The 23,664-nt window shown below is 45.8% G+C and overlaps 1 protein-coding gene across 1 annotated transcript in view; it reads left to right on the top strand.

Annotated features, from left to right (window-relative positions):
* TTLL11 (tubulin tyrosine ligase like 11) overlaps positions 1-23,664 on the top strand; it is a 169,290-nt gene that overhangs the window by 21,477 nt on the left and 124,149 nt on the right. The window contains exons 2-3 of the mRNA XM_016211053.2: positions 8,501-8,597; positions 14,438-14,571. Of these exons, the coding sequence (XP_016066539.2) occupies positions 8,501-8,597; positions 14,438-14,571 (231 nt within the window). The remainder of the gene's footprint in view (positions 1-8,500; positions 8,598-14,437; positions 14,572-23,664) is intronic.

The raw sequence follows: 23,664 nt of genomic DNA, 5'->3' as shown, positions 1-23,664 counted from the left end.
CTACTCTAAGTCTCTGTCCCCAGCAGGGGGGGGAGCATGCCCCTGGGCTTGAGCCCTTAGCTTCTACCGTCTGAAAGGCCAAGGGGAGGCTCAGGGTCTTTCTGAGTGACGTCCAACTGTATCAGGATTACTTCAGGGAGGAGTGGGTGTGACCCTGGTTAACCCGAGTCCTGTGGCCCTGCGGCAGCCTATTTCCTAGCTTTCCCTTGAATGCTTCGGTACCTCTCGTTCTTCGCTGGGGGGAGCTGAGGAGTCGTGGTTGCTTAGTCACGGGGCCAAAGCTATAGGCACAACACTCCAGCCTCTCTGAACACCTTGAGGTGCAGCGTTGGACTTGGAGGGTTTAGTTACTTGTTCCTAGGACTTTGAGGAAGGAGTCCCCTGCCCTCCCTGGCCCTGGCCCTGGCCCTGGCCCTGCCCTTTGGTTTTCTCTCTCAGTAACCACTCAGAAGATGCACTCACCCTTTCTCCAGTTCCCTCCTCTGAGACTCATGAATTCGCACTTCTCACTTGGGCTCCTTGTCACTCCCATTCCTGTATTCCCAGTCCCTTTCAGGATAGTTCCAATTAGATGTCCTGTTGTCCCCTCCAGCGCAGTGCTTCTAAGAGTTAACTCTTTCTCTCCCAGAGGTGCTCCCGTTCCTACTCACTCTGTTCCTTTAGTGGCCCCACAGGGCAGGGAAATCTGGAGGCGAGGGTGAGGTCTGGCGAGGCACCACGGGGCAGATGGAGGTGCTCTGAGTCGGAGCACCCAGGCAGAGGCGCCCAGCACCCTGGGGAGCTCCCGGTGGGGCCTGGTGCCCCCCTTTGGGCCCTCCCCCTGTGCTCCCCACCCACTCGCCTTGCCAGGCACCCGCTTATCTTTGGAATTCTAGGGTGGTTAGTTCTCTTGGGACTGAGGACATAGTGGGGCTGAGCTCTGTTTCTTGCTCCAGCACTTAATGGATACACTTCCAGAGGCTGGCTAATTGCTCTGAGCCCGTTTCTTCATCTGTGAGGTGGAATGGTAATATGTCTGCCTGCTTGACGGTGCTGATTGAGGGCTATTTGAGATAGCACATGTAAAGCACACAGCACATAATATGAACTCAATAAGTAGTAGCCACAGTGTTTTAAAGTGTAGATATTGTTGGTACTTGTATTCTTAATAATATGTGATGGTATGACTTGAGGCAGTGGCCTGACTCTGGGAGATTGCGGGCTGGTTTTAGGGGTCAGGAGGCACAAAAGAGTTTAGGGGGGCAGAGTCCATCCACCTTTATCTAGCAAGTCCTCCAGGAAACCACTTCTTTGTTTCCAAGGAACATTATCAAGGCAGCACTGGGTGCTTTAAGGTCAACACAAATCATAATTAGTTGTTGGAGAAGAAGAGCCGACTTTCGTAGGTTTGCACAATGGGAAATGTCCTGTGTGTGGCAAGTGGGGAAACAGGCTTGAAGATGGCTCTGCTATTTGTGGGCACAGACAGAGGAGGCCTGGTCTCCAGGCTCTCGCTTGCTTTTTGCTTAGTCTTTGCACATGCTTTTGTTTCCTCCTTTGGGAACCCCTTTTCCTCTTTATCTTGGCAACTTCTCTCTTTCTCATCGAGAGTCAGCTCAAACGTTGCCCACCTCTCCGGGCCTCCTTTGCCTCTTCTGTGAAATGGGGATAGGACTGCTATTCATCAGGTAGTGTGGCAATTAAAGGCGACACTGTGGGTAAAGAGGTGAGCTCTGAGCAGGCATGTAGTAGATGCTCAGTAAGATGGTGGCTACAGGCATTACGACAAGCTGCTGTGTCTGACTCGGCTGCTGCACTGGGAGCTCCTCGAAGGTCAGGACTGTTTCATTCGTCCTATAACCTCTCCAGCCTCATCTCCTACCACTAACCCTCTGCTCCCGTAGCTGGAGCCTCTTGGCATTCCCCTAGCACCACCTGGCTCAAAGGCATGACTTGCTTGTGTGTTGAATGAATGAATTGATGTTCTGCCCGAGCCAGGGGGCCTTTAGAAGGGCTTTCAGTGGGAGCTGCTGAAACCACCTGGGGAAGCCGCCTGGGGAAAGTACTGAAACCACCTGGGTATCTGCTTAGCTGGGGATGAGCTGCCTCAAGCGGTGTCAGGAGTGACTTCAGGAAAAGTTGTTTGATATCCTGGGTGGGAGGAAAGTGCTGCCGAAATGAAACCTGATTTGCTTTGTTTCCATTTCAGTTAATAAACACATTTAAAGTTTTGATGTGGAAGAGACTGGGTAATTGGAGGCCTCATGGTGAATTGGTATAATTTACCCACAGTGAGGGAGTAGAGAGCAAGGAGATTACTGTTGCTAATTTTGCAGAGTGGAATGGAGTTAATTTATAATGTATCATTGATATTGGAGCGTTTTTCCATGGGCTGAATTATGATGGAATGAAGAATCATTTAACGTGGTTATTTCATTGTTTGTGTCACCCTTATGGATTGGAAAGTGGAAAAAGAACATAGTGCTAAATTGGTATCTAATCTTTTCAGGCTACTTGCTAAATAAACTGGAATTTTAATTAAAACTGCCAGCCGAGAGGTAAATCACTTCAGGGTTTTGTGAAGTTTTTTTGTCTCTCGCCTAATATAATTACTACTAATATAGATTCTTTACGGGCAGGAAATTAGACACCGGAATAAATAACTGGGGAAGATTGCCGCGGGGCCCTGAAATTATGAAGGGGGCAAGGTCATCTTCCTCCGCTTCCAACATGTGCTTTTCCCCCCTGTAAATTGTTTAGTAACAGTTTTGATCTTATTAAAAGTATTGCGATCAGAAGCAGAAGCAAGGCAGACGACAGGCCTCACCACAGCTCTTCCAGCTTCAATTCATATGCGTCAACGGTAATGAATGGATTTAATAAAAAATACAACCTGCTTTGGTGATTAACTCAGTGAACAGCGAATGGCGTACTTGCCCAGAGTAGCGGATTTTGCGGGAAGGAAGAGTGGTGAACAGGAAAGGGAAACTCCATAGATCACGGGAATTGCTGCTTTCCAGCAAAAGGCTGTTAATTGCTTCTCCTTCTGCTGTATTTATGGGCTCTATTAGAGGATGAGTAATTATTGTCTTCCTGGGAAACCCACTGGAGCCAGACGGCGCCTTTATGAAACTGGAAGGCTCCTCGGTGCCACTTATCCTTGTGGGGCCCTCTCCCTCTCCAGGGACCAGGAGCCTGGAGAGGTGGGGCAGGAACGTCAGCCGGCGGGCACAGGAGAAGGGGCTGCTTTAAAGGCAGGGGCCGGCGGCGTGGTTCTCACACACCGAGCTGGTGCTCCCACTCCCCGCGCCCCACTCCGCCCCAGTGCATTCTCCCTCTGCCCAGTGGCCGCCCCACCCGTGCCTTTCTCCCAGCCTCGCAGGCTTCCTCCTGGGCCTCTGTCCTCAGTCTCTCTCCACCTCCCCTCCACTGGCCACTCTAGCCAGGCCCGCCTGGCCCCGTTGAGCACTGCCCTTGGCTCTCTTCCACCTGCAGAATGGAGTTCCAGCTCCTCAGCTTGCCCTGTGAGTCTTTTATGATCTGACCGCTCCAGCTTTATGATCTGACCGCTTCCAGGCACAGGGACGCTCTCCCGCTCTCCTAGGCTCCCTGCCCTGGAGGCTCCCCGCAGCCTGATTGCCCTTTCCTTCCACTCTGCCGGCACACGCCTCCTTGGTTGAACTCCCTCGCCTTGAGTGGGAGCTTGGCTCCTCCCGGGCTCTCACACAGCATCTGCCTCTGCCCGGGCTGGCTCCAGAGTCCCCGGGGCTGTGATTCACGGCTGTTCTTCAAGAGTGGATTTGCTGAGCGCCGGCCTCTGCTTTCTCTGCCCCGGGGTGTCTGGGGACTCTGCCTCTCTCCTTTCTCACCAGGGGACTGACTCAGCGTGGTGAGGAGCAATCGGGAGGCTCGCTCTCAATATTCTCTAATTGGACTAATTGGGCTCCTGCAATGTGCCAGGTTGGCCACAAATGTCCTTTCACTTGCACAGTTGTTTCCAATCTTCACAACACCCCTGTGAGGGAGGCTTTGCTAGTCTTCTTTCTCAGATGATGAAACCAAGGGCCTTAGTAGTTGGCGGGGCTGAGATCTGAATCCAGGTTCTTGAACTCAAGTCAAGGAGCTTCCCCTCAGGTTAGGCACCCACCCGGGAGACCTGCATGGCTGCAAATCCCCCAAGGCTGGTCTTGGAAAACCCCCCGCCCACCAGCTCCTTTGGGTAACATCTTAACAGCCAGTAGGTATGGGGTGAAGGGTGATGGGAAGGAATGGAAACGAGGCAGGAAAGCAGCATTTTCGGACACCTCCTGCACACCAGGCATTGCGTGCCAGGCACTGTGCGAGGTGGTTCAAACCCATTATTAACCCATCTAATTACCCAGTCACGCTGCCATTATTGTCCCTCTGAGGAAACAGGCTTGGAGTTGCCCCATGTGTGGGCTTGTCCCCAGCCCCATCCAAGGACGCTGGGGTCAGGAAGCTGGCCGGCCCCTCGGCCCCTCGCCAGCACGGGGAGGCCTTTTCTCATCGGCCCCACCTTCCACAGGCCAGAGGGAGCCTGGCCCCTCAGGGGGGCGGTCGGCTCTTCTCCCCTGTCTGGGCAGAGAGCGATGCCACTGCTGAGAGGCGAGCGACGGAGAAGAGCGAGCCGGCCCCCCTCTAGGCTTGGAGGGCGCTCACCTGCCTTGGATATGCTCACACTTGGCAGGTAGAACCACGCTCCATCTGGTCACAATCTTCAGCAGGCGGTGGATTCCACCAGTAGTTTCATCATCTCTCTCTCGATGGAAGAAAAGTGTTGCATTTTAGTCCACCCTTGAAGGGCACTTGCGCGGTCCTTTTTCTGCCTAACTGGCCTTCTCTGGCCTTTTCTGTGCCACATTCTTCCTGAAGTGTTAACCACAACTCATTTTTTTTTTTTGTAGATATATTTTCTGGGCTTTTTGGTCACAGATTAGTCCATCTGTCCACCCATCTATCTTGGAACAGTCAAAAGGGCACAGTCTTTGGAGACAGACCGACATGACTTCAAGTTCTGGTTTGCCACTTTTTAGCAATGGATTGCATTTTTTCATTGTGCAAAATGGAGGCATATATGTCAGATACCTTCACATAATGAGTGCCCAGGAAATAGTAATATTAGTCTTAGATTCCTCCATTCTCAGGATGCTTTCTCCTCTAGGACCCTGTTCTAAAACTGCAGCGGTGTATTCAGTATCTACTGCTGGGTGACAGATTTCCCCCAAACTCAGCAGTTTGAAACCACACACATTAATTAGCGCCACGGGTTAGGAGTCAGCGCTGCTGATCTGGGGGTGCGGCTCAGGGCCTCTTGAGGCTGCAGTCGAGCTGTGGGCCAGGGTCCCAGTCTTTGAAGGCTTGCCTGGGGCTGAGGGACCCAGTTCCGAGCTCACCCACATGTCTGTGGGCAGGAGGCCTTGGTCTCTTTCTTTTCTCTAGGCTTCCCCAAAATGAGTGATGATGATGATGATGGTGATGATGATGATGAACGAGAGGAGGGGGGCTTCAGTCTTTTTATAAAGATGTGCTAATATCGGAAGTATCCTATTATCCGAATATCACTTGCGCTGTAGCTGTCGGTCACATAGACCAAGCCTGTGACAATGCGGGCGAAGACTACACAGGTCTGAATCCCAGGAGGCAGGGACCGTGGGAGCTGGGTAGGTGGGGGAGGGTGCATCTGTCGGGTGGGGAGTCAGTCATGCGACAGAAACACTCCACAGGCCGTGGCTGCACAGCAGACGTCAACAGCGTCCAGAGGGGGCATTGGAGGGGACCCTGTTAACTCTGCCTGGGGACACCATGGAAGGTCCTCGGAGCGCAGGTACACTGCGATGTTCTTTTTCCAGAGCTGTACTAATGATGCTTGATATTTTCATGGCATCTTTTTAAATTGAAGTTACTCATGAGGTGATTTCCTTGGACATTAAAAATAATAACCTGTCCTGTATAACAGCAATTTACTGTTTATAAAATGTTCTTCCAAACATCATCTCAATCCGTACAACAGCCCTGGGAGGCAGCCAGGTGTTATTGCTGTTGTTTTCCTCTGTTGTAGACGAGCAGCTGAGGCTTAGAGGGGCAGGGTCCACATGTCAAGGTCTCCGGGGGTCAGGGCTTGAGCTAGTCCAGGCGTGGTGCTCTGGGCACTATGCTTTCCTGTGTTCCCCCTGATGCTTCCAGCCCCTCATTTTACAGCAGCAATTTGGGTCAGTTCCCTCTGTAGATGCATTACACACATACTTGCCCATATCAAAGCTTATTTGCCACTTTTATGCCGGATCACTTGAAAGATTTCCTGTTCATGAAGAAGCTCCAAGGAGAAAATCATTCACAAAGCACAGGAATGTGAATTGTGCTTTCATCGGCATGCATGGTGAAATCTCACTTTGCAAAAGCCCTCGAGGGGGTTCAGACGTGCTCTCTGGGCCATTAGAAGGGGGACCCGAATATCAGTTCCTTCAGCGCAAATATGCTCAAAGGGCATTCAATGATTTCAATTCTTGTCTGAGCCTGGCTATTTTGCAAGTGCATTTTCGTCCTTCTGGGCAAGAGGGAAGGGGATTTTGAGTCCCCTCAGGTGTACACGCTGAGGGAGGAAATTTCCCTGTGGAGAAGATGGTAGCTTGTAGCGTGAGGGTAGGTTAGTTACTGTAGGTCACGTGTGACTGATAGATACCACTAGAGCAATCAGTTCAAGGTCAGTTAGCTGTGTGCTGTGGCTAAGCACATGGGCCTTGGAATCAGGCGGACCTGGATCTGATCCTGACTCAGGGGATCTGCCCTTTCTAGCTCTGTGACCTTGGGGAGGTTATTTAATCTTTCAAAGCTTTGGTTTCTTCATCTGTAAATAGGATTAATAATAGCTTCCTCACAAGGTTGTTGTGAAGATTACATGAGATAAGTTGTTTAACATATAGACATAGTAATAAGCGTTCCTTAAATGTTAACTTTAATGATGATGATGATGATGGTGATGATGTATTTGAGTAGCTTCTATTTATAACTTCACATATTCATTCATGAAACATACTGGAGATGCTGCTAAGATGGTGTCTCTCTCTTAAAATGTTTTTATTGATTTGAGAGAGAGAGGAAGGGAGAGGGAGAGGGAGAGAGAAACATGATGAGGGAGAAACATAGATTGGCTGCCTCCTCCACACCCTGTACTGGGGATCGAGCCCGCACCCAGGGCATGTGCCCTGACCCAGCACCTAGCTGGTGACCTCTTGATTCATGGGTCAATGCTCAACCACTGAACCACGCCAGCCAGGCAAAGATGGTGTCTCTTAACAGAGAGAGGCTTCAGGGAGTCTCTGAATCTCCCTACGTACATGAGATGGTGCTGACCTTGAGAAAAATGGAGAATGGGGAGTCTGGGAAGCATTAACAATTTTCAGTTGCCCTGTGAAAATCCATGCAGCATTCCAGCCTACAGAGAGCTCAGAGTAGAGCCTCAAATGGCCCCTTAGCATCAGGCGGCGGAAGCGGACGGTTTTTGCTGCTGTTTTTATTGTGGTAACATATACATACCAAAAAATTTACCATCTTAATCATCTTTTTTTTTGTTAATCCTTACCTGAGAATATTTTTTCCATTGATTTTTCAGAGAGAGTGGAAGAGAGGGGTAGAGACAGAGAGAGAAAGAAACATCGATGTGAGAGAGACAGGGAATCGATTGGTTGCCTCCCGCACGGGCCCCTGACTGGGCCGGGGATCGAGCCTGCAACTGAGGTACGTGCCCTTGACCTGAATCAAACCGGAGACCCTTTAGTCCCTGGGCTGATGCTCTAACCACTGAGCAAACCAGCTAATGCCATCTTAACTGTCTTTAAGTGTACAATTCAGTGGCATTAAGTACATTCAAGTGGTTGAGCTGCCATCACCACCATCCATCTCCAGAATGTTTCTTCATCTTTCTAAACTGAAACTCTGTCCCCATTAAACAAATAATTCCCCATTGCTCCCTCCCAACCCCTGGAAACCACCATTTACTGTCTGTCCCTAGGAGTCTCACTACTCCAGCTACCTCATATATAAATGGAACTGTACAATGTTTGTCCTTCTGTGTCATTTTTATTTTGCTTAGTATAATGTCCTCAGGGGTCACCCATATTGTAGCAGGTGTCGAAATTTCATTCCTTCTTAAGACCGAGTAATATTACAGTGTATGTGGGCACCGCATTTTTTTTATCCATTGGTGGACAGTCGATGGAAACTTGGACTCTTTCCACCTTTTGGCTACTGTCAATAATGCTGCTGTGCTACTTAACCAGCCTCAACCTGCTTCTTCACCAGTAAAATGGGAAAGAATATCACCAGTAAAATGGGAAAGAATATCACCAGTAAGATGGGAAAGAATATCAGCTGCAGCGCGTGCTTATTTCGAGGACTGAATCACCGCTGTGGGCCAGGGTGCGGGCGTCTCAGTAGACATCAGTGTGGCCACTGCTCTTCTTGCTCCTGTGATTAGTCACATTTCCCCCCCTCTTTCTTCTAGTTCCCTTTTGGCCGCCGCGTGCCCTGTGACATCTACTGGCATGGTGTGTCATTTCACGACAACGACATATTCTCCGGTCAAGTGAACAAGTTTCCAGGTATCCACTGTTGTTGGCATTTACAGGTGTTCTCAGGGCTGGGTCTCAGGGCACACTCGTCCTCCCTAACATGGAGGTGCTTTGAGATCAAACTCGAGTTCTCGTCATTGGAATTGCTGCCTGCAGTCTGCCTCGGCGCTGTCACCTCGGAGGGACCCTAACGCACAGGAGTCTGGACCTAACCCACCAGGGGGTTAAAGATTGGAGGCTCAGAAGCATCAAAAGACAGGCTCTCCTGGGCTGATTCCACTGGTGGGACAACATGATTTTCCCCTTCTTGGTTATAGATATAACGTGGGGGTGTCATGGGGGAGCTATATTCTCAAAACGGAAAAAAAGAGACCATTTTACTTAAGTAATTTGCAGGAAACAGAAGTACTAAAATTCTAGGAATATGTGACAGAAATGGGGTTAGCAGTTTTCATTTTCTTTAAGTATCATATCTGGAGGTACCATTTTTAAAACCAAGCACCAGCCTGGGAACAATAGGCGGCAGATAACCTCTGCTTTACCCAAGGCCATTCTCCCAGCGGGACTTGCCTGTGGGGGACTCATGCCAGGAAAGTGGGGAGCCAGCATTGGAAGATTCCCCTCCCTCCACTCCCGGCCTCCCCTGTGCCTTTTCATTTCATCTTTAACCTCTATCGCCCTCCTCTGGTGTGATTACTATTCTTTATTTTAAATGGCTAAGTGAAGAGGGTAGTTACAGCCAGTGGAAGTGCTTGGGGGAAAGGAACATTGGGGAAGCTGGGTCTGAGCACTAAGTTTCAGGAATTTTAACATATTGCTCAAAGCATGTTATAATGCAATAAAAAATAATTTTTAAAAAGATCATCGCCCTGAATCCCATCCCTCATTTTACAAAACCACAATGTGGATATTTCTGTATTTCCTCCCAAATCTTAACCATGTTTATGTATCATTTTTATGAAGTTGCAGTCAGAGTGTAGTTGCCTGAATGTAAGGTGTTTTTTCTTAGTGTTATATTACTTACGCTTATTTTAAAAGGGAGAATCAGTTTATTTTTTTTTCCTTTGGCAGTCTATGCCACATCTGTAAGAACACCTCTCAGAAAACCCAGTATCCATATTACACACTGGCTACTTCCACCTTGTCTGCTAGGAGGTTTTCAACTGAGCATGCAAACTGTCCCAGGCCACATGTGGCTCGGCTCAGGTTCACGTAGGAGGACCTAGGGCAGGACACACAGCTTGCCAGCTGGTCAGTGCCAGGCATTTCTCTCCAGCTGTCTTTGCAAGGGTTCCAGGGGCTAGTGTCTGGCCCCTCCCGTGAAAGCTCAGGTGCAAGGAGACAAAACCACACTGGTGGATGCCAGCCTGTCACAGTTTAGACAGCCTATAGGAGCCAGGATTTCTCATAGCTCCTCCGGAGCATGGCTTCCAGGGTCACGCTAAGTGACAAGCATCACCACACTCAGGAAAACCTGGAGCTCTGGCTTCCCACCAGGTAGTTATATAATGTGCCAACCAGGGGTCATTTTAACCATATGCTTTGTTGTCTAGTGACACAGGTAACTTTCTACCTTTCTTGGTTTCCAGGAGACCAGAGCTAGAAGCTTAGCCCAAGGTCAAATCTGTCCTTGGGGAAGGAGAGAGGGTTTTGCCACAGACCCGCAGCGATGCTTGCAGCCAGGGTCTTGCACACAGTCTAACGGAACAGCTGTTATTTTCTCTGTCTCAATGCTCAGAAAAAGTGACTTTCTGATGCCACGAGAGGACTTACTGGGATATCAGGAGAGCGTAATTTGAAAGAGAGCTACTCTCTGAGTGGGACAGAGTTGCTAAGGCTCCATTTACACGTGCTCGTGCCTCATCTGGTGGCGGGGAAAGGAGAGAAGCAGTAGCTGTGACTCTACATTCAGAACACAAGTTAGAAACACAGAGAACATTCCCCCAAAGGCCTAGCTTCATTAAAGGCGAAAGAAGAACATTCATCTCAAAGAAGCAGATTGGTCGCATCCCATATTCCACGTGCCAGGGGTTAAAATGTGATTTTCCACTTTGCTGACAGCATTTAATCTGCTCTGACGACAAAGCAGGCCCTCGAACCTCGGGGCAGAGGCTGTGTGGCCACCCGCTCCGAGCGGAGGACGACGCAGTCCTCAGCAATGGGTGGATTCGGGGCACGCTGCCCCTTGGCTCCAGTTTGTGCCCAAGCTTATCTTCTGTCTCTGATGCATCCCATTATTTAAAAATGCTGTGTGCATGTGTTGTATGTTACTTACAGTAAGTCCTAGAGGACGTGCCAGGCAAGTATAAACACTTCCCACGCTGAAAAAACTGGAAACTTTTGGACACGCATATGGGAGTAATTTATTTTGTCTGTGTTAGCACATTAGATTTTAGCCACTTTTCTATGGGCAATTTCCTTCAAGATCTGCTATTATATCTTAACTGATGAATTTAGACTTTCTATAAAAATAATCTGATTTAGCTGTGTCTCTGCTTTAAGAAAGCCCGGAATTCTCCATTCTTAGCTCACAAACAGCAGGCTTTTGGTGAGTCTCAGGGTCTGAGAGTTGCCAGCGCATGGTGGGTGGTGCCCGAGAGCCCACCCTGAGGAGGGGCTTTCTGTAGAGAGGGAGACGCTGCAGAGAGGAATCTGTGCAGCCAGCGGTCTGGCAAGCACTGGGCTGGGCTGGGGATTCAAGGACAGGGAGAGAGGCATGTAGAGAGGGGCGTGTGAGACCAAGTAAGCGCTGCCAGAGGAAGCTTGGGATGCCCTGGGGGTTTGAAGCCAGGGCAAGTGACCTCGCCTAGATTTGCTTGGGGACAGGTGGGGTGAGAGATCCAGGGGAAGAGAACTGACATGTGAGCTGAGCCTCAAGGGATGGATGGGCCTGAACCTCATGCAAAGCAAAGGAGTAGAGCTGGCCCGAAGGCGCAGAGCGCACTGCTCGCTCAGCCAAGGGCAAGTGGCCCCTGGTGCTTAGAAAGGGTCGAGTGTGTTAGGGCCAGTGGAGTGGTGACAGGCAGGGACAAAAGGTCATGGGAAGCCGCTGAGGAATTTTAAGCCAGGGAGTGACATGGGCCAGCTCGGATTTTAGAAAGATCAGCCAGAGGGGTGCATTGGAGGCGGGCGGAGGCTGAGAGAGGACTGGAGAAAGAGCTGGAGGCTGCTGCAGCCCCGGGCAAAGCCGGGACGGATCAGTCAGGGGCGATGGGAACGGCCGAGGACAGTGGATCTGAATGGATTATTGTTGTTTGGTGACTGTAATGTGTTCCTGTTACAAATGACATTTGGATTGAATAATGTTCCCAACGTAGCTCAGATTTTATTTTATTTTTATTATTATTTGTTAAAAATTGGGCTAGCCTGAGGATCAAGCAGTGATACTCTTGGGTCTCGCCACATGGGATGAGACCCACCAGGGCTGGGGACTTTGGTGTAGACAGAAGAAGCCAGGCCCAGAAGCAGTGGCAGGAAGCAGGCTCTCGGTGTGAGCAGCTCCAGCCTAACTTAGGGGGTTCTTCCCAATCGGTAGGGACCTGCTGATACGAGACGTCTAGGGATAGACCTGGGTGAGAAACCCGGGTAGGCAGTCAGCCCCCAAAGAACCTGTTAGTAGGCACTGAAGTCTCAGGCAGGAGGAACCCAGCCTCGCAGGGCAGACTTGGGGGGAACAGGGGAACACTGGAGGAAACAAGGCAAAGGCATTGTTCAGGTGCCAGCAGCAAAAGACAGGTTTCCAGAATTTGGGGGCAAAGCAAAAAGCAGTTAAAATCTCCTTATTTAATTGGACTACAAAGTTGGGGCCAAAGTCTTGGGGAGAGCTGATGGTTAGACCTAGAGCTTCCACCTCAGGGCAGAATGGGCCCCGGAGCGTAGGGCAGGGGTCACAGGTAGGGTCAGGAGCTGCAGCTGCTTAGAGAAGGGAGGTCTACACGGGTGCCTGCTGGAGGCAGGTGTCGGGCGGGGTTAGGGCTGAGCTGGCTACAGGGAGCAGGCCCGAGGGTCCGGGGAAAGCAGCCACTGGTTGGTACGGGTGCTTCGAAGTTGGCTGTTCTCAGTCGAGGACCACCTGGAGACCCGCACAAAGGAAACTCGGAAACAGACCTGTTAGCTGGTGTGGGGGCCGCTGATCCACATTGCAGGAGGGGTGATTGAAAAGGAATATTTACTTCACTTGCTGCACCTTGATTTTCACAAAACTTTTCTGGAGCGTTCAAATGACGCTCCTGTTCCCACAGCACTTCTGTCTGTATTGTGTGTGTCCTTCTGACCTGCAGGGAGATTTCTGAGCCTTCCCTGTCACAGCGCCATTAAAATACAGAAAATACCGCAATACTCCCTTGGTCAGGGGCAGCATCTCTTTGGTGTAAGGTGCTGTGTCGCAGTTAGTTCTGAGGCTTTAGTTTAACACTCTAACTAAAACCTTTGTTAGACACAAGAGGAAAGTTTCCAAGAAAGCTGAAAATTTGTTTTTGGGTACTTTGTGTTCAGCTCCAGTGCTTATAACTCAAAATTTCTAATTTCATAGGGAATAAAGAGGCATAGCTATAATTTTCCAAACTCATACTTATTTCTTGGGAAGCTCAGAACAGTGTCCTCAGTGAGTTTGTTTATTTTTAATAGTATTGAAGAGTCTATATTAGGGCAAAGTTTATTTGTATACTTTCTAAGCCCCTTTATTTCTTATTTAATTCTTCTCGATATCCTTCTAAACAAGAACTCAGGACCTGGGCATTGACATCTTGAAGCTGCAATCTTTAGATTTATGCTCTTTTTAATATGCTGAGGAAGCAAGATGTAGGCTATTAAAACCTTCATTCTCAAGGGTTTCCCCTTTGCTTCCCGAACCGGGGGTTTGGAGAAGCCTCGCTCATTCTGCTTGTGCCCCTTTGGAAGTCATGATAACTCGGACATGCCAAGCTGACATGAAACTTTGCACTTTCTATTAAAAGTAACTTGGCTCAGCAAATTTCTAGCACCAGCAATAGAACCGTGTAGTTCTTTCAGGGTGAAGGCCATTTTTAGTCTCCACTCTTAGCGGCCGTGCTTGCTTTAAAAAATAAGCATGCTAAAATGTAAAATAACCTGCTTAAAATTTGCTAAGATAAATACACGGTTTCTTCTCTTGTCAGCGTTACTAAAGATGTGACCAAAAAGAGGCTACCATTCTTTTCAAATGTTTTCTAAGTGAGACATTTCAGCCCCCTCCGGAGAAATTAATGCAATCTGGTCAATGTGTCCGCATCAGTACTTAGAACTGAAGGACTCCTCCGGATTCCATTTTCCTCCTTCAACTGTAAATTATGCTATGATGTCTTTTCCAGTTCCTGCCCTTATTTCAGGCAGACAAATTTTATGCTGAGACGTATATGTAGTTTTTATTTTATACATTTAATACTCATAAAAGATTAAAGACAAAGCAACTTAACTAAGCTTCTCATGATGTAAGCAGAGCCCACTAGATAATACTCTCTAGGGTATAAGAAGGAAGGAATCCCAGAAATGTATACAGAGGCCCCAAATTAAAAAAGATATTAAGTTTTAAGTGCAAGATACAACTGCTTCTCTTTATTCTTTATCTAGGGGGCTGACAAAGAATGGGATAATCTAGGTGGAAACTCATTCCTTCAAATTGATGTTTCATTTTTATAAGGAAAAGAAAGTCATCTGTTGCCTCAATTTTTTCATTAATTTGGCAGGTCTTTCCAAACCATGAGTCACTGCCACAGGGAACAACTCATACCATTTTTTATCCTGACTGAAAACTTGAATATGTCGGGTGGGTGGTTTTAAAAGTCCCAAACAATGGCTGTTTTATAGCTAGTGGCCCACTGCTGTTAAAACCTCACAGCTTCTCTCCTCCCCAGGCATGTCGGAGATGGTGCGTAAAATTACTCTGAGCAGAGCAGTGAGAATCATGCAGAATCTCTTTCCTGAGGAGTACAACTTCTACCCTCGCTCATGGATTCTGCCTGACGAGTTCCAGCTCTTTGCTGCCCAGGTAGACGGCACTCCGTCCCCACGACCCTTGAATCATACTGTGGCTGTGACTGTGTCCTGGGTCCTATGTCCTGGGAGCTGGGGCTGGGGGTCCCCAGGGAGCTGAGACTGGCCCAGAGGGTGTCTAACAGCACACAGTAGGTGCTGGCAGCGATCCCTGCAGATTGCAGAGTTGGACAGGTAGGGTGACAGGTAGGTAAACTGAGGAAGTGAGTCTTGCCATGAGGAGACATTCCTGATGCTGACATTGGGAGGCAGCAATGGGGAACCAGGGAGACAGAGCTGGGGCAGGTGGCTGAGCTCACAGGAGAACTGGGACTGTTTGGGTGAATCTGGAGGTGTGGCCTCCCCAGCATCCCATGGTATGAAATATGGGAGGTCGGGGCCTGCTTCAAGGCCAGGGAGTAGCTCTGACAAACTGAGGGGTGGGGGGAACCTTTTAAGTGTCCTGCTTACACTTTGTTCCAAGAAGCAGTTTTTAAATCACCCATTCCATATCGAAGCAATATGTTTGAGCATGAAATATTTTGAAACAATTGTGAAATTCCCAGGAGGGAAGCTGACTTTAGAATTGCCGTTTGGTTTAGTCTTTTAAGGACTTCATTTAGGGCTGTTTCAAAGCCTCTGTCAGCAAGTTCCATGGCCCATCTCATACCTCTGAAGGTAGCTATGTAATAAGGTTAATACCATTTATTGGTCCTACTGTGTTCCATGCATTGTGCTCAAAGCTTAACATCATTTCTTTTAACCCTTACAGTAAAGTTGGTTGCATTATCACCCCCACTTTATGGTTGAGGAAACTGAGGCTTTGAGAAATTAAGTGACTTGCTTGAGAAATAAGATTTAGACTTAGAGCTAATTTCAAAGCCTATGCTCAGCGGTTGAGCATCAACCTAGAATCCAGGTGATCGGGGTTCGATTCCCGGTCAGGGCACATGCCCGGTTGCGGGCTCGATCCCCAGTCGGGGGCGTGCGGGAGGCAGCCGATCAGTGACTGTCATCATTGATGTTTCTATCTCTCTCTCTCTCCCTTCCTCTCTCTGAAATCAATAAAGATATATTTAAAAAAGAAAAAAATTGCCAAACTGTTTTCCAAAGCGGTTGTGCACTCCTGCTGGCAGGGTGGGAGTTCTGTCTGTTCCCTGTCGTTGCCAGTACTTAGTATTGTCAGTCTTGGATTCTAGACATGCTGGGAGATGTGTAGTTGTATCTCTTTATGGCTTTAATCACACCTCCTTGATGTCTAGGTGTTGAGCAACTTTTCATATGCTTTTTGGCCCTTTGAATATATTTTTTGGTGTTTATTCAAAATTTTCGCTCATTTTGGTTAGCATTTTATTTTTAAGTTTTAAGTTCTTTGTGTTCTCTATGTACAAGTCTTTTGTGTATGTATTGTGATGTATTTGTATACGGATTGTGACTATTTTCTCCCACTTGACTTTGCAGAGTTTTAACCTTGAATTTTCATTTGTAACTATCTTTTGAAGAGCAAAACTTATTAATTTTGATAGTGTTTAATTTATTTTATTATTATTTTTTTACAGTTTGTGTTTTTGTGTGATATCCAAGACATCTTTGCCAAATTAAAGGTTATGAAGATTTTATACTTTGGATTTTTTTCCTAGAAGTTTTAGTTTTAGCTTTTACATTTAGGTCTGTGATCCATTTCAAGTTAGTTTTTGTGTATGGCATGAGATTGGGGTTGAAGTTTGCTTTTTTCTGTATGGATAGTCAGTTGTTCAGCACCGGTTGTTGAAATGATTGTCATTCCCCCGTTGAATCACCTCGACATCTTTGCTGAAAACCAAGAGGCCATATATGTTCTGGTCTGTTTCTGGGCTCTGCTTTGTTCCATTCATTTGTGTGTTTACTCTTAGCTGATAAAGCTATGGCTTCATAGTCAGTCTTGAGATCAGGTCTTCCCACTTTGTTTATCTTCTGAACTGTTTTAGCTACTATAGGTTTTTTGCATTTCCAGGTCAATTTTATAATCAGTTTGCCCCAGTTTTATAAAGACGCCTACTAGGACTTTGGTATTGCATTGAACCTACAGGTCGATTTGGAGACAGTGGACATCTTAACAAAGCTAAGTTAGATCCATGACTTTTATCTTTGTTTATGTTTCTTTTCCTTAGTTTATCTCAGCAATGTTTTATAGTTTTCCCTACGTGTTTTCCTTTTTTATGCTCTTGTAAATGATACTTTTGAATTTCATTTTCTAATTGTTTGTTGATAGTTATGAACATTCAGTTGACTTTTAAATTTTGAACTTGTATCATATGACCTTGCTTGATTCCCTTATTAGTTCTAGAAGTTCTTTTTTGTAGATTTGTTAGGATTTTCTAGGTATACAATTAATTCATTTGTGAATAAATATATGTATTTCTTCCTTTATAATCTATGTTTCTTTTTTTTTTTTTTTGCGAAGAATATTTTTTAATTGATTTTAGAAAGAGAGGAAGGGAGAGGGAAAGAGAGCGAAACATTGATTGGCTGCCTCCTGCATGACCCCTACTGTTGATCAAGCCCGAAACCTGGGCACGTGCCCTGACCAGGCCTCAAACCAACCGGTGACCTCTTAGTGCATGGGACAATGCCCAACCAACTGAGCCACACAGGCCAGGGCTCTATGTGTCTTTTATTTCTTTTTTTTCTTAAACTGAACTGAGCTAGGACTTCTATACAACGTTGAACAGAAGTGATTAGAGTGGACATCCTTGCCTGGTTCCAGTCATAGGGGGAAAAGCATACAGTCTTTCACTGTTACATTCAATGTTAACTGGAGGTTGTTCATAGATGCCCTTTATTAGGTTGATGAGGGTGTTTTCTATAGTTTGCAGAAAGTTTTTCATCATGAGTGGGTGCTTAAGTTTGTCAAATGCATTTATGTATCTATGAAGATGATTTTTTTCTTTATTTATGTGATGAATCACACCGATTAATTTTTTAAATGTTAAACTAAACTTGCATTCCTGATGTAAATCCTACTTGGTTCTAATGTATTATTTTTTTTATATACTGCTAAACTCTAATTGCTGATATTTTGTTAGGAATTTCTGTGTCTTTGTTCATGAGGGAGGTTGGCATTTTATGTCTGGTTTGGTATCTGGCAACCTTCATTAAATGAGTTGGCAAATGTTTCTTCTATTTTTTTGAAGATTTTGTATAATATTGGTATTATTTCTTTCTTAAATGTTTGATGGAATTCACTATTGAAGGTATTTGGGCACGGAGCTTTCTGGGAATATGTTTTTTGATTTTTTAAAATACATATAAGTAATTTGTCTTTCAAGGAATTAGTCCATTCCATCTAAGTTGTCAAATCTATTGACATAAAAAATTTTAAAATAGTATTTTCTTATTATATTTTAACATCTGTGACATATGCAGTGATCCTCCCCTGTTTCATTGCTGATATTGGTAATTTGTGTTTACTTTTTTTTCATGATCTATCTAGCTAAAGATTTATTAATTTTGTTGCGCTTTTCAAAGAGCCAGTTTATGATTTTATTATTTTCTCTCTTGTTTGTCCATTTTCTATATCATTGATTTCTAATTTTTATTATTTCTTTCAGTTCAAAACGTTATCTAATTTCTCTTGATATTTCTTTGACCAATGGGTTATTTAAAAATGTGTTGTTTAATTTTTAAATAATCTTGGAACTTTCCAAGTATCTTTTATCATTGATTTCTAATTTAATTTTGTTGACTTAAGAGTGTATATTCAGTGTTGTCTTGATCCTTTTGAAAGTTGTCTTATGGCCCACATATTGTCTATCTTGGTGAACGATTCATGTGTATTGAAAATAAAATGTATTCTGGAGTTGTTGGGATAGCATCCTACAAATGTCAGGTCAAGTTGGTAGTTGGTACTGTTCACCCATCCCTTACTCATTTATGGCCTACTTGTTCTGTCAGTTATTGAGAGAGTATGTTGAAATTTTAAACTTTTATTGTGGATTGTCTACTTCTCTTTTTAGTTATGCATGTTAGTTTTTGCTTTATATATTTTGAAGCTCTGTTATTAGTTTGGTGATTTGACTCTTTTATAAGGTAACTTTCCTTGTCCTGAAGTCCACTCTGTCTGATATTAATATAGCACCTCTGGCTTTCTTTGGCTTAGTATATGCATGGTATATCTTTTTACCAGTCTTTTACTGTTACACTATCTACATTTTTAAAGAGTGCTTCTTGTTGACAGCATGTTGTTGAGCTATGGTATTTTATCCAGTTTAACAACCCCTGCTTTTTAATTGGTGTGTTTAGCACATTTACACTTAATGCAATCATCAATATGGTTGGATTCAAGTAGTATACTATCTTGCTATTTCTTTTCTATTTATCCTATATGTTTGGATTAAGCGAGTATTTTTAGTGTTTTGTTTTATCTTCTCTTTAACCTTCTGATTTATACTTCTTTAAAAATGTTTTTAGTTTTGCCCTATCCCTAGAGTCTAGGGTTTAAAATGCACCTTAACTTACCACATTTACCTTTAAGTATTCCTTATTTCAAGTAAGATATAAACACCTTACAACATTATATTTCTATTCCCACTCTTTTCCTGTGTGCTATTGTAATATATTTTACTTCTATGTTATAAAACCCACAATACATTGTTATTTTTGCTTTGAAAAGTCAATTATCTTATAAAGAAACTGAAAAATGAGTATATTTATCTTCTATACTCACCCATACCTTTACATTTTCAGAGTTCTTCATTCCTTTGTATAGCTCTGGATGCCATCTGGTATTATTTTCCTTCAACTTAAAGAATTTTCTTTAACATATTTCTTGTAATGCAGGTCTGCTGGTGACAAATTCTCTCAGCTTTTGTTTGTTTGGAAATGCCTTCAGTTTTAAAAATGTTTTGAAATAATTTTGGACTTACAGAAAGTTTGCAAATATACTATATAGAGAGTTCCCATATACCATTCATCTAGCTTCCCCTATTAATATCTTATATAAGTACTGAAACTGGAAATTAACGTTGGTATAATATTACTAAATTTTCTACATAGCTTATTTGCATTTTTCCTATTGTTCTACTAATGCCTTTTTTCTGGTACAGGATCCACTTCATGGTCCCTCACTGCATTTAATTGGTAAAAATACCCACTGATTACAAAGACATATCCCTCCCGATTTTTATCCGCCACACATGGGCATGGGACCAGCCCATTGCACGTCTTTGCCCCTCCTACCAGTCTGACGTGGCTTCTTCTTTGTATCCTTAGTTATAGGAGTTCTGTTCAGCTCGATTTCAGGTGGTTCTAAATGATGGTAGTTAGTTTAGTTGTAATTTTGATGTGGTTCGTGGGAGGATGTGAGTAGCACACTTAGCTATGCTACCATCTTGACCGGAAGCCAGGTCTTCTTTAATCTCTGAACATTGTTGTAGTTTGTTAGTTTTTAATGTACAGGTCTTCCATACCTTTTGTCAAATTTATCCCTAAGTATTTCAAATTTCTGATACATTGGCAATGTTTGGTTTTTAAACTTCAACATCTGGTTATTCATTGTGAGTGTGTAGAAATACAGTTGATTTTTACTTATTAATCTTGTATCCTGCAACCTTGCTAAACACTTCTAATAGTTCCAGTAGCTTATTTTGTAGGTTCCATGGGACTTTTCTGTCATGTTCTCTGAGAATAGCATGGTGTTATGTTTTGCTTTCTAATCAGCCCTTTATTTCTTTTTCTTGCCTTACTGTGCTGGCTAGAACACCTGTGCAATGTCATGTAGGCACAAGAGATGCTGAGGGTTGCCCTAAGGCATTCATTATGTCTGATGCAGGGAAGGACAGCTGCGAGGGACATTTAGAAGGTGGAATTCACAGGACTTGGAGACAGATCAGAGAGGGGGATGCAGAGGAAGGTAGAATTATGCTTTCAGGAATCTGGAGGGGATACCGTTGCCAAGATGGGAAGCCCCAGAGGAGGCAGAGGTTTAGTGGAAAAGATGGGAAGCTGAGCAAGTGCTGGTTGCTTAGCTGTCAGCTTTCTGAGTTTAGCCATTCAGAGAGACTCTTTATCATCAGTAAAATAGGGGTGTGGGGTTAGGCAATTGCTCGGTCTCTTTCTATGTTAGCATTTTAAGCCCTCAAGTGTCAACTTCTATTTGATTGATGCTGAAGGTACTTAGAACTGGGTAGTTCCCTCATACAAAGGAGAATTTCTTTGTCTCTAAAAGGCCAGTAATTCAGAATCTGCTGATTCAGGGTCTGGTGCATGCAGAATAAGACTATGAAAGCCCTGCCATAGTCACTTGCTGCTGGAAGGCCCTGGTACCATCACTTATTCCTCATGGGGTCGCACGTAAGTCCCTGCTCTTCTCAGCCCCATTTCCTCATCTGTTAAATGGGGACATGATGATCACCTCAGGGTGATTGTGGACACGCCAGTGAGTATTTGATGATGAAATGCTTCATTAGCTGCAAATTTGATTTTAAAAAAACATATGGCATTCTTATTTTTAATATCTCCTTTGTTTTAATATGAAACAATGCATTCACATTAAGAATTCAAATATAAGACTGTGTAATGTAAAAAGTGAAAAAAATGTCCCCACTGCTCAGAAATTACTGGACACTTTGTGTATATTTTCCACCTTTTTCTTATGTGTAAACAAATACATACTGTAACACACATAGCTTTTTCTTCTTTAAAAAGTGGGATTTTTCCAGACGTTCTCATTTTTAGCCTCTTTTCCCCACTGAATATGTTTTAGACATCTTTCCATATCAGCGCCATATAGTAGTCAATTGTATGAATGCACCATAACTTCTAAAATCACTTGTCTGTTGATGGGCATCTAGACAGTTCTCATATTTCTTGGTTCAATAAATAGCGTTGTTGGGCATACCCTCATATAGGTGTCTTTCTAAGCTGTGCCAGCATTTGCTTCAGGTGGACATCTCAAAGTGGAATTGCGCTTTGAGGGCTGTGCACTTACATTTTGACGGTGCGCTTAATTACGAGGGTAAACTGTCTTGCCAAGGCCGCGGCAGTGAGCTCTCCGAGCGGTGTGTTTGGGGGCTTTGCTTTGTGATTCTTGGTAACAACAGGAAGAGGTCTGAGTATCTGTGAAACACTCTAAAACCCGACACTTGGTGGGTATTCCATTTCTCACATTAATTAGGATTAAATTTACTTCATTAAAGAAAGGGGGAGATCCACACCCCCCCTGCTATAAGCATTTGCCAAACTGGTTCCCAAAATGATCAGCAGGTGGCACCAGGAGGAAGCAAGTAAGCTTGTCAGTGGAAATTTCTGTGAAAGCTAGAGGATGCTGGCTTCCTTTCCAACTTTAGCAGATGGCCAATAAAAAAGTCCTTGGAGTTTATTTTGCATATGGTCTCCCATCTGGGTATTTGAGAAAAGTACAGTTTTGTTATCAAAACAGTATTTATTATGGTGAAGGAGTTTGTATTTCTCAGCAGAAGAATTTTTCAGTGAAGAAAGCCAAAAGGCTCTTCAGTGATGTTCTGCAGTTTCTTGGAGGGAGCCGGCCCTTCCACTTTCCTCCCCAGTCACCCTCCTGAGGGAGCTTCGATGGGTTCAGCTCCTCAAGGCTGAATGAGGCCCATGATTTGCAAACCCCAGGGAGCAATGCTCCCCGCCAGCTTCAGGAACTAGGAAACTCGACTTACGAGCGGGCCAGAGTCAAGGCAGAAGGGAACCTGCCATCAGGCATCGGCTCCTTGTCCCGATCCCACGCTTATCAAATAAACGGCTGGCGAGTCGCTTCGTTTTTCTTCCTGCGGCCAGCGTGCCGACTGGGCGGACCCCGGGTCCCCGACGGTTGAAGCTCACCCGCAGGGAGAGCCGCTGCCCCTCTGCAGCCTGGGCCTCGGCCGCGCCCTCCCCACCCCTTCCCCGGGGATCCTGTCCATTCAACTTTCTGAAGGACTCAGCGCGCCTCTGCACCCGCCTCTCCTGCCTGGAGCGCTGTCCTGGTCCTCTGAGCCCCTCTCCCACCCCAGGGCCGCCTTCTGTCACCTGCTGGGTTTGCTGTTTTTCAGACTCCTGCTTGTCTTCCACTTTCTCTATAACCCCCCCCCCCCCCCCCCCCAGGGAGCTGACTGGCTCCGGCTTCTTCATCACCGTATCCCTGCTGCTTGTCACAGTGCCTGGCCTTAGTGGGAAGTCAAGTTATATTTGCCAAATTGAATTGCAAATTAATATGCAGACGCTGTGGTGTAAAATTGTGTCTCTTGCGACTTTGGCCATCAAAAGTTAGCTTCTCCAAGGCCAAGGGTATCAGCCTGATCCAACCTGTCATTTTCAAAGGGCTCGGGCCACACCCGGGCCAGGGAGAGCTTACCAAAGTAATGCCATTGGTGAGACGGGGTCGGCCGCTGCCCTTTCCCGGTGAGGCCCCAGCCCACCCCCGCCCCCACACAGAGCCCCGCGGGGCGCAGCAGGCTGGGGAGCGGCCAGGAGCCCCGAGGCCCAAGCAGCGGCCCTGGGCCTGGCTCACAGAGCGAGGGGCTCCAGCCGCCAGGAGCAGGCAGATGATTCAGGGCCGCTGGTGGGAGCCCCGGCTTCACCTCCCCGGCTGCTTCAAGTTTTATTGCCTTTGTTGCCAAAAATAGAACTTCACCTCCTGCTTCGATATATCATGCTGTTCCTGTGCCCCTTGCTTAACAGCTCAATTTGTCTACTGGAAAAAAATGATATCATCTGACACTCAAGATACTGCTCCGCTCTGGAAAAGCAAGCTTAGGTCCCATTCATTAGGACGTCCTTTTAATGAGCCCGAGTGACACTGGTGCCTGTGTGGCTCTTCGCAGTTCACCATGTGCTTTTTCAGTGCATGGCCCCTGTTGTCCTTCCTCAGTTTGAGCAATTGTCATTTTCTCCAAGTTACAGGTGAGAAGACAGAGGTTCAGAATCAAAGGTGCTTGCTCATGGCAACGCATGACTGTACAACAGCCAGTGTGCTCAGACCTCTGACTCGGTGCAGTTCAGGCATTTCCTGAGACCTACTAAGTGCCAAGTGCTAGGAGTACAAGACAAGTTCGATGTATCCTTGCCCTATGCAATCGTTTAATGTGAAATGAAACACTGGCCAGGGTCAGGAGACCTGCTCCAG

The sequence above is a fragment of the Miniopterus natalensis genome, chromosome 12 (assembly GCF_054644295.1).
Source record: "Miniopterus natalensis isolate mMinNat1 chromosome 12, mMinNat1.hap1, whole genome shotgun sequence".
Classification (NCBI taxonomy): Eukaryota; Metazoa; Chordata; class Mammalia; order Chiroptera; family Miniopteridae; genus Miniopterus; species Miniopterus natalensis.
This window is presented reverse-complemented; position numbering and strand designations above follow the sequence as displayed.